The 11,722-nt window shown below is 42.7% G+C and overlaps 1 protein-coding gene across 1 annotated transcript in view; it reads left to right on the top strand.

The window, feature by feature from the left end:
• SLC2A13 (solute carrier family 2 member 13) overlaps positions 1–11,307 on the top strand; it is a 166,658-nt gene extending 155,351 nt beyond the window's left edge. Inside the window, exons 8-10 of the mRNA XM_075725358.1 lie at positions 9,510–9,631; positions 9,761–9,913; positions 11,081–11,307. Coding sequence (XP_075581473.1) covers positions 9,510–9,631; positions 9,761–9,913; positions 11,081–11,307 — 502 coding nt within the window. The remainder of the gene's footprint in view (positions 1–9,509; positions 9,632–9,760; positions 9,914–11,080) is intronic.
• Positions 11,308–11,722: the final 415 nt, after the last annotated feature.

Raw genomic sequence — 11,722 nt, forward strand, 5'->3', positions numbered from 1 at the left:
TTAATTTTGCATTTTGATCAGGTTTTAGTTTGAATTCTGCCCGCTAAACTTTAGAGACATGACTGCAAGTTGTTTAAGTGAACATAGTTATTTTTCATAGTTGTTGTATGACCCTTCATAAGTTTACATGTTATTAGTATAATATTTGAATTATTTATGATTTGCTCACGATTATGAAATCTGAAATTTTAATTATTACTAGCTAATTTTAATTTGTACTGAGGTAAACAGAGTGTGTCGAGTCAGGATCAGAATTCGGACTAGGATAGGGCACTCTGTAGAGCACAGATACACCAGACGTTTCCTGATATTTTTATTACCACCCGATACTTTGGAAGAGTAGGAAAAAGCTTGGGAAGAAAAATAAGTCAATCCATGTGTTGTGTGATTAAGGTAATTTTGTATGTCCTATAACAAACTCCAGGTATTTGCTTATTTCTGCTCCCAGTTTTTAAGTGTGTTGTAGCTGGGGCTGTGTGAATGTGCACCTAATGGGTGCTGTCAGCTGTTGTGAAATCTCAGGTGCTGGGGCTTTAGCACTAAGTATACACATTATTCTGCCTTTTCCTGGTTTGAGTCCATTTCTCAAGGAAAGGAGAGTGCAGAAGATTATGAGAGAAGCTTGTCAGACAGTGTTCTGGTAGTAGCAGAGATTTATTTCTCTCCATTCCTGGTAGATACGATGAAAAATGAAGCTTGAAACACTTGCAGTGTGACAGCAGAGTGGGAGGTTGTAGCCAATGGCCTAGAGGTGGCCAGCAGGACTCAGAAGGCACCAGTATAGGATAAAAGAAGTCTAATGGAGTAGCAGGCTGAACTTTGAGAGGACAGGAATAGGATACAGCAATATGAAGGAGAACCTTCAGTCCAGAAGGAATCATAGAATTGTTTAGGTTGGAAAAGACCTTTAAGATCATCCAGTCCAACCATTAACCTACACTACCAAGTCTACTCTAAGCCAATCAAGGGTAGACTAGACTAAACCATGTCCCCAAGTGCCACATCTACCCGTTTTTTGAACACTTCCAGGGATGGGGACTCAACCACCTCTCTGGGCAGCCTGTTCCAATGCTTGACCACCCTTTCCGTAAAGAAATTTTTCCTAATATCCAACCTAAACCTCCCCTGGCGCAGCTTAAGCCCATTTCCTCTCGTCCTATTGCTAACTACTTGGGAGAAGAGACCAACACCCACCTCACTACAACCTCCTTTCAGGTAGTTGTAGAGAGCGATAAGGTCTCCCCTCAGCCTCCTCTTCTCCAGGCTAAACAACCCCGGTTCCCTCAGCCGCTCCTCATAAGCCCTGTGCTCCAGACCCTTCACCAGCTTCTTTGCCCTTCTCTGGACATGCTCCAGCACCTCAATGTCTTTCTTGTATTGAGGGGCCCAAAACTGGACACAGTATTCCAGGTGTGGCCTCACCAGTGCCGAGTACAGGGGAACAATCACCTCCCTGCTCCCGCTGGCCACACTATTCCTGATACAAGCCAGGATGCTGTTGGCCTTCTTGGCCGCCTGGGCACACCGCTGGCTCATGTTCAGCCGGCTGTCGACCAACACCCCCAGGTCCTTTTCAGCCAGGCACCCACTGAAATCCAACACTGAACATCTTTCACTGGGAGATGAGAGTTGCCTAATCACAAAAAAGCTGCTTACTCAGAGCCAGAGCTAATGAACATCCCAACAGGCGCTGTCAGACAGCTGAGCCTCTTCCTTTGGCAAGAGATGCAGGAACTGTGTTGTCCACCCTTCAGAATCCACTAATCACTGGTTACAGAAATACTGAAACTTCCAGAACGGCAAACAGTTAAGAACCCCTTTGATGTGATTAATATTGGAGAACTATTTGTCATGGGGAAAAATTGCTCCTGTTTTCAGTCATTTGGTGGTATATTGCTCAGCCTATTCAGATTGAATAACAGCCCTAGCACTCTATTTGTTGGACAAATTCAGATGCAGTTGCAAAGCAAAAATTTCTCAGTTTGGGAAAATGGAATTGTTTGAATTCAAACTCTCTAAAGATTTTTAGCTAAATAAAAATGTAAAAAACCCAATATTTTCATCCGTGACCAGGTGGCCAGGAACAGAGGTAAATCAGAACAGCATACTAAGTCTCATGCAGGTGTGCATTCTGACGTGACTGAGATTCATAGAATCATTTAGGTTGGAAAAGACCCTTAAGATCATCAAGTCCAATCATTAACCTAACACTGCTGAGTCCACCACTAAACCATGTCCCTAAGCACCACATCTACATGGCTTTTAAATACCTCCAGGGATGGGGACTCAACCACCTCTCTGGGCAGCCTGTTCCACTGCTTGACAACCCTTTTCATGAAGAAGTCTTTCCTAATGTCCAATCTAAACCTCCCCTGGCGCAGCTTAAGCCCATTTCCTCTCGTCCTATCGCTAACTACTTGGGAGAAGAGACCAACACCCACCTCACTACAGCCTCCTTTCAGGTAGTTGTAGAGAGCGATAAGGTCTCCCCTCAGCCTCCTCTTCTCCAGGCTAAACAACCCCAGTTCCCTCAGCCGCTCCTCATAAGGCCTGTGCTCCAGACCCTTCACCAGCTTCCTTGCCCTTCTCTGAACACGCTCCAGCACCTCAATGTCTTTCTTGTATTGAGGGGCCCAAAACTGGACACAGTATTCCAGGTGCAGCCTCACCAGTGCCCAGTACAGGGGAACAATCACCTCCCTGCTCCTGCTGGCCACACTATTCCTGACACAAGCCAGGATGCTGTTGGCCTTCTTGGCCACCTGGGCACACTGCTGGCTCATGTTCAGCCGGCTGTCAACCAACACCCCCAGGTCCTTTTCCGCCAGGCAGCTTTCCAGCCACTCTTCCCCAAGCCTGTAGCGTTGCATGGGGTTGTTGTGACCGAAGGGCAGGACCTGGCACTTGGCCTTGTTGAACCTCATACAGTTGGCCTCAGCCCATCAGTCCAGCCTGTCCAGGTCCCTCTGCAGGGCCATCCTACCCTCGAGCAGATCAACACTCCCACCCAACTTGGTGTCATCTGCAAACTTACTGAGGGTGTACTTGGTCCACTCGTCCAGATCATTGGTAAAGATATTAAACAGAACTGGCCCCAAAACAGAGCCCTGGGGAACACCACTTGCGACCAGCTGCCAGGTGGATTTAACTCCATTCACCACAACTCTTTGGGCCCGACCATCCAGCCAGTTTTTTACCCAGCGAAGAGTTCACCCATCCAAGCATGATGGAAGGCAGTTATGTCTTAGAGATAGGTATTTCTATGAAGTAATTATTTCAGTAAGGTCTTCTGCTTTCGTAAATGAAATATTAAGTAATTTTTTTAATTTAATAGTAAGTATAAGCTGTAGTGAAATATTCCATGTGATTGATTTTAGGAGATTTTAGCAGTCTGTAGAGTCTCTGTTTCTTTTGTAAGAAAGAAGAGTGATCAGAAGATAACAGCCAGTAAGGGAAAAGATGCTCAGTGTGAATAACTGACAGTTATTTTTATATAGGTTGTGTGCTGCCTCCAAGCAGATCTGTAAGAAATGCTGATTTAAACATAAAACCTTATTAGAAATTCAGATCTTACCATACAGCACACAATAAAGAAAGCATCTCTAAACTCTTTGGCTCTGTAAAGGGCAAAGCAACCAAGCTTCTGGGTTGTTTTTTTTTATAATTTATCTTTGAACATGTGCTTCCAGTTTCCCAGGTGCAGAGTACGAAGTGCCGGTCATTCAGCTTGAGGAGAATAATTTTCCTCAATACCAATACAATTGGTATTGTTCTAGCCCCAGTAGCTGCTCCTAAACTTACTTGGCATGGAAAGCATTGCATAGAGAAAGGAACTGACTTTGTCTCTTAGTTTAAGATTTTTTAAAATATTTTGGACAGTGGCAATTACTGTAGCTGTTATCCATTAAAGTGCCCTGGTTTCTGTTCTTTGTTCAGGATATCACCCACAGCTCTATAGGTATAACGGATCTATCCTATAGCAGGGGGCCTCAGCGTGGTAAAGAGTGTTTTTCAGTCATGTGCAAATGCATCAGCAGTCTGCTGAGGTGCGATTTGCTTTTGTGCTGGGAACTAAACTATTTTTCCAAGTTTTTGAAGTGCGTGCTAATATTTTAAAAGCTCTTTGCCAGTTATAGCAAAAGGCTTCAATGAGTGTCCCAGAACACTGCTGGTATTTTTATGTAATGAAGGTTAAGCAACGTCTAGCTGAATACTGTGGAATTTTATTTGGTACATTTTTTCAAGGCTGCATCTGTTTGTTCTTTTCAGTTTTTTTCAATTGCCATCATCTGGCATAAGAAGCTTCATCTGCATATTTTTACAACATGTGGTTCAATGGATGAGTTATTTCTCCGTGGAAACTACAAAGTCAAAGCGGTAGATGTAAACTTCTCCAGAGAGGCGTGGAGCTACAGTGCGTCTTCTCTGAGGCACAGAAGCCAGTACCTAGGGAACTGTGAGAAAGCTTAGGAAGTATTGATTCAGACATTAGTTGGGTTTAAATTAATCTGTTCGCCTTCAGGAAAGAGTTACGCTTTGCTCGATACTTCAGATAGCATCTTACCGTATGTATATATAAAAACTAAGCACTGAAAGGAGCAGAGATTTTTCTTTAAATCAGAATGTACTGACTGAAACTATACCTTACGGTTTCACTGGATTCTATGTGTTGTGCTAATGTAACTATTTTTAATGTGTATGGGTGGATTAGAGAGGCCTCTTGATGGACAGGATAGAGGCGGTTTCCAAAGTTCTCCCTAGTTACACGTATGACTACCACTAAATTATTACACAGTTAATCTGGTACCTTGCTAAATTCTGTCCTTTAAGTAATTTAAAGATATTTAGGGGTCTGTTCAGACAACTAAATATCTTTAGCAGAAAAAGAGGGGCTTGAAGTTGTGGGAACTAACCCAAATGTCAAGGTCCAGATTCTTCCACAGGATGAGTAATTGCTTGTGGATAAATAATCTTAGTTGTTCCCAAGAATCTTCCACAAAAACCTTTCTCAGTCCAAACAGCAGCTGCTCTACATTATGTCTGTTTGGTCCTCTGTCCTTTCCATGACCCGGTTCAGGTGAAAAGATGAGTCAATAAGCTTGGCATAAATTGATATTGTTCAGTTGGATTGGCATGATATAAAAGTCAGCATTCTACATGGGAGACTTTAAAAATCTCTTTAAAGGAGTTTTTTTAAATCCAATATATTTGTCTTACACTGGAGACTAAGTTGGTAAATTGTAGATTACCATCATCTTGATAAGCCAGACACAAAAGTCTGCCATAAGAGCAGTCCTTAAGTAGTTTTACTCTTGTTAGAACAAAGAAATGGAGGATTAGTGAAACTGTGAATTAGGTCTAAAATCTTTCTGTACCATCAGCACCTGATGTTAAAGCTTATCTTGGAGCAGAATGTGTAATTTTGAAATATGCCTGTTCTAACAAGCATTTTAAAGAGATGAATGATCACATCAGTGATTTTCTGTAGAAGTAATTTATTTCCTTAGCCTGATTTGATTTGAATTTTGACCTTTTAAGACTTTTGATCTAAATCCATTTAAGATGCATCTGAAGGGCTTAAAAGAATGAGAAGTCAGCAGCTTTCACATTAAAAATATATGAACTGTTCAGAATGAAACATGTAATTCCCACAAAAGCCATATCTTTAGGGCTACACAGTCCTCACTCTACAGCAAAGCAAAAATTAATAGAAATTTGAGGAGAAAATCAGCTGGGTCTCTGTCTTGTGCTGTGCTCACTTGCCTGTGCTGTGTACTGTCTAGCCATTTCCCTATCTCTGGTTTTCAGTGTTGCGCTTGAGAATTATTCTACAGCCAAATTCGCTCAAGTATTAGGAGAATTTAGACTGATTGTCAAGGAAATGGTCTTATCCTGTTTCATCCTCTTCTTATTAGCAATAACATTTTAGACCACCCACACTGGCTCTTCTTCTCTTACCTTCTTTTATGTGCCATAGGAAGGCAATTTAAGGAGGTGGGGAGCAGAGCTTTAGATCTTCTGAACTATAGACCATACCTGATAAAGGATGGATTCTGTGATTAAGAAACGAAGCATATAATGCCCGTAATTTAGAAATCTATGGTTGTTCCTATTTATTTCCAGTCAGTCAAATTGTTCACATCAGTTGTTGGAAGGTCAGGTTTTCACTAATTAGAACAGACATGCGTCTTAAATTATCTGTGGAAAATATGTAATGAAAGAAATCCACGGTAGAGATTTTCAGTGTAGCACTATCATGTTTTCACTTTGGCAATAATTTCAGAGGAAATGCTGTGGTGTGTCTTCACTACTAATACTGATATGACAATTACCCAGCATTTTGCACTGTACCTGACTGCATCATTTCACTTGCAAGCGGTTTACAGGGCATTTCTCTCTGTGCGTTCCAGCTTGGGAAGTGATGGGAAGCTGCTCATTCGCTTTCCATCATAGGTGCTCTCTTCATGCAGGACAGAATTCAGAATTTTATCTGGTAGTACATTATACGGTAATTATTAATGTATTCTTCAGCAAAATAATAGATCTTGTAGAAATAGTAGTATAGCAGTAGAATTAGCACAGTAACAGAGCTTGAACAATTCCCCAGCCTTGAAGGAGTGTTATTTTTGAATGTGCTCAGCACTGCAAGACACCAGCAAATGCAGGTATCTTTGCTTTTACTCTGTGTACCACGCTGGTTTACTACTTGAAGGATAAGCAAAGCACAGTTTATTACTGCAAGGTTTCTGTTACATCTAGTCTCGAGTGCTATTTTTCCTGTTTCAGTGCACTGAATCTGCTTTCTTGCAAGAGAATTTCCTCTTGGTTATGGACAGACAGCGGAGAACAGATGAGTGGCTTCAGCCATAGGGGGCTTTGGAGACATCTGGTTTTCCCTTGTATCATTTGTGTTCCACTCTGTCAAAAGTAGGACACATCTGGGGAAAGACAGTAGGGGAAGGAAACATCCAGACCTCCCAGCGGTTGTGTCTGCATGAATCAGCAGGTTGTTTTGCGCTGATGGAGATGGATGCAAGATAATAAACCAAGTATGTCTTTGTTTACAGTAGCGTTTGCGAGAAAGCCTGAGGCTCCTCTCTGAGGAGCTGCCGATCTGGCTGGGCACAATGGAGAAACCAATCTCAGCATCAAGATGTTTGAAAATGCTAATCAGCTTGTATTCATTGCCAAACACCTGCAAACGAAATTAGACTAACAGCGAAGGAAGCAAAAGTGATGTTGTTAAAACGGTGTGAAACTGAGCAATCCTGGGAGCTGGCAGTGGTGCAGATGCAGAGCGGGCACCTACACGGGGCTGAGCGGGAGATGGCAACGGGATCACCGGGTGTTCAGTCATTAATCTTTCAAACACGATTTCCTTAACGTTTAAGGAACAGCCAGTTTAAACATATGGGTAGTTCTCCAGCACAGTTCAGTCTTGTGACATAGCTCAAACCTGATTTAACCCGCACATGGTGAGGAGTGCGTGGAGTGGTAGGGAAGTGTCAAGGTGGACGCTCACAGGGAATGATCTGTGTGTTGTGCTTGTAACATAAAAAGAAATGCTGAGCTGAGCCGTGAAAGAGCAAAGTGACAGAAGAAGGAACCTGGGGAGATGCTTAGAAGCAAGATGAGGAAGTAGCAAGGATGACAGCAGTACTTTTGGCTGAGAAAAGGTGAAGAATCTCTGTCATGGGAGCTGCTGGTGTCTTAGGCTGATGGGTGCTCCAGTGGCCAGGCAGCGGCTGAGGCCATGAGCCTGTTGTATCCAGGCACGAGGGACGTGTCTTTGAGAGACATGTTCAGCTGGCCTGTCTTCTATGTGTTTTTCACCTCAAGACTGAAAGTGAATCGGTATGCGCTGGACGAGATGGGCTTTCGGGGGGAGCTCAGCAAGGCAGGGCTGCGGCAGGGTGGGAAGGTGCACGCCGGCACTGGCTGCTTTGCTGGCATGTCAAGGGCTTGGCGTTTCTCTGCGGAGCGCCGGCACCGGCTGCTTGGGCACCGCTCAAGTGCAAGGTGGGACTGCAAATCTTGCGGCTCACCACCATTAAGGCAGTGTTAGGGTTTGACTGGGGTTTCAGATGTCTGTTTTTCCAGGATTTGTTGGGTTAACCTCTCTCTTTTAAGTGTATTTGAATTTTGGATTTCCAACTGTCCTGAAATTGGGTTTGGGACTTCACAGTGATATCCAGCCTTAAATGTTGTCCTGTTGGTACATCCATGCCAGCATAAGGAAGATTTCTGCCCCAGGACTGGTTGTGGGCTGGCCACCAGTGCTTAGCACATTCCTGTTCAACCTGGGTCTGCCTGGTCATTTCCCAACAGGAAAGTTAGAGGAGAAATGTTTTGTTGGAAGTTGCTTTTGAAAGTCAGCTGCAGTGGTGGTAGGTCCTCTGAAATGTTTCAGGGCATCTGTTGCTCCGCCATCTCTCCACTCATTGCCCAGCTATGACTTGTCACCCGTCACAGGCTTCTTCATTCTGGTTTTCCCACTGTCAGGAGGGTCATGTCCTTCACATAAGTGCTCAGCTGATCTGGAAATCATAATCCAGACCGATGTTCAGCTCTCTGTGATTTCTTCTCTCCAAGTAAACAACATTGTTTGCGTAAGAAAGTGTGGTGTCTGCCTAAGTCTTCTCTCCCAAAAGTACAGTTTTTCAGCTGTAGCAATTGATGTGGTTGCAGCTGAAAAATTTCTCTAGTTCAGTTACGACTTGTTGTCCCTTTAAACATATACTAATTTTCAAAAATAAGATTTATAACAAAAAATTAAGATGCCAGTTTTCCTTTATATTGTTGACAGTCAGATGAAAATACCTGCCTTTATACCTATTCCTAGAAATATGTGATTTCCACATAGTCTTTGGAATAGAGTCACTTTTTCTTTCAGTAGCGCACGCATGGTTTACCTCTGGTCTGATTCTTATTTTTACTGTCTAATTAGAAATGCTGCCTTCTTCTAAATTATTTCACCACATAGAAAAGAAAGTATACATCCCTTTTCCTTATAACTTCACTTGACCTTAGCACACTCCATAGACATTACTGATTACACCCAAAATGTGCAGCACATAGTTCATCAATGACTTCAGGACTAACTTTGATTTGACCTTAAATCCTTGTGTGCAGCATCTTTAGCTCCAAGTCTGGCTGCTGCAGCTCTTTCAGCACTGTGCGATATTCATGTGAATGGTCTCGTTGGCTTTGGTATGACCACTTGCATACTAAAGACTATTTGTTTGAAGAAGATCTGTAGATACAAGGCAAGTGTTTAAATTCTGGAATGTTCTGCTGGTTACTCTTCCTAAGCCCAGGCTTGGGAAAAAGCACATTTCTGAATGTAGGACTTGGCTCACAGATCTTGATAAATTAACAGGGATGGAGCTTTTTCATCTTAATTTTACATTTGTCAGCTTTTCATAAAACCTTATGTGCGATGTTTACATTGAGATGTCACCCATTTCCCTGAAAATTCTTTAATACTAAGTTTTGTTGTTATTTTTCAGGTGTTCAAATGAAACAGTATTCAAAAAGGAAGATTTGTTCTGGGCATATAATTTCTGCCCCACTCCATACTCTTGGACAGCACTTCTGGGCCTTATTTTATACTTGGTTTTCTTTGCACCTGGTAAGCAAATGTTTGTTTACCCATAAAAGTTAAAAAATTGTAAAGATAAAATGTCAAATAGTGAGGCTACATGTTGTACTTTTGAGTCCAGCCATTAAACTGAGATTGATCTTTTTTCCTAATTCTTAGGGATGGGTCCTATGCCCTGGACCATCAATTCTGAAATTTACCCACTTTGGGCTAGAAGTACAGGAAACGCGTGTTCCTCTGGAGTCAACTGGGTTTTCAATGTGCTCGTGTCGCTGACGTTTCTGCATACGGCCGAATATCTGACATACTATGGTAAGAAACAGTATGCGCCCGTGTGTGCAGTACTACCATTGGCACATAGATTTTCTAGTGATTCTGGGTCGCGCAGTTGGTTTTGCTATGAAACGTCAGCTGTGAATGCGGTGTTCTCAACCCACTGTGGTTTAGTAAGACTAGAGACCTGATACAGTCTGCCTGGATCATAGTGTTTGGTCCAGCTTTCATAAGAAACATTGCTTTCTGTCCTTAACTGAGAACCTAGACAGTTGATTAAAACAGGGAAGCTGGAAAAAATACACTTTTGACTTAGTGAAATATGCTGATTCCCACTTAAGGAGACAGCGTCTGCAATCTTCTAGTTTATGATGGCATCCAAGGCCAATATCAGATGGTCCTTGCAGAAATAGCTGTGTAAGATGCTACTGCCCCGCTCCCAGCTGTTGATTAAGTCCTGTCTGCTGGAGCCCGCAGGGAGTTTGTCAGATTACTGCTCAGCCACTCCAGTACAAGTCATTTAAATTACATTAAGCTGCTAGGGAGCTGTTGTGACCTTCGTATCATTACTGGTACAGAGCCTTTCAGCTCTACTTGTCATTCGAGTCACCAGCCTAGAAACACATGGCACGTAAATGTTTGTTGGTCCTTTGGTACCTTCTCTGACCCCCTAGGTAAGGTGGCGGGCGGTGGGGGGAACGAGCTCTTTCTCACTGCTAGTTGTCTCTGCAGAGGACTTTTAAATAATAATTAGCTGTAAGAGTCACAAGTATTATTTTAATCCTGACTATTTCTTTTTTGCTAAAGTTTCTTATTCTGAGGGGTTGTCTTAGTGTGTCCTTCACTGTTAAGATAAACTAAGAAAATTCTTGCCTTTCATATCTGCTTTTTTTAATTGGATATGCAACCGTTGAATTGCTGTTTATTTTAACAGCAGAATGACTTCTCCAAAAAAGATGTGTATTATCTTCCATGTGAAATGAAATTCCTTTTGTTAATTTACTCCGCTGTGGAGCGATGCAATAAAGCAGCCTTCTCCTACACCCGCAGCCCCGCAGCTCGTATTTTAACAATGCCGCTCCAGCCATTGCTTTCACACACTCCTTTGATATCTGCAGCCTGCTGCTTCTGCTGCTCCCTCTGCTCTGGAGCCGAGAAGGGATGGGAACTTCTGTAACTGACTCTGCCTGTTGTTTTACGTTGCAGGAGCCTTCTTCCTCTATGCGGGGTTTGCCGGCTTGGGACTGCTTTTCATCTACGGCTGCCTTCCTGAGACTAAAGGGAAAAAACTAGAGGAAGTTGAATCTTTGTTTGAAAACAGGCTATGTACATGTGGTACGTCAGATTCTGATGAAGGGAGGTATATCGAGTATATTCGGGTGAAGGGAAGTAATTACCATCTTTCTGACAATGATGCTTCTGATGTGGAATAATTTTCAGCTGCTGATGTATTTAATCACTTAAAAGCCTTCTGGGGGAAAAGCAGCTCTCTGATGACCTCACTGCCCTGCTTCTGGTCTGGTTCTCGTTAAAAATGCCTTCACGTTCAAAAATGCTCCACTGGGGAAGAAATTCAATATGCTAGAGTTTTCTTGATAACTAAAAGCAATGGCTTCCAAAAGAGATTGAATTCCACGATTATGTGTATTCACCAAGTGTGTGCTAAACCGCACCATCCCAAGGTATATAGTAGGGTGCACTGTACCAGATGAATACAGAAGGCTATCCTAGATGGTTAGTGGTTGTCCTTATCTTCAATACTGGTAAAAGATAAAATAATAGAGTAGTTTATCAGAAAGCAGCCGACATCTGTCAGATCCCCATCCCGTAGCAGCCCAGCAAATAGCT

This window comes from Pelecanus crispus, chromosome 1 (genome assembly GCF_030463565.1).
Source record: "Pelecanus crispus isolate bPelCri1 chromosome 1, bPelCri1.pri, whole genome shotgun sequence".
NCBI classification, from domain to species: Eukaryota; Metazoa; Chordata; class Aves; order Pelecaniformes; family Pelecanidae; genus Pelecanus; species Pelecanus crispus.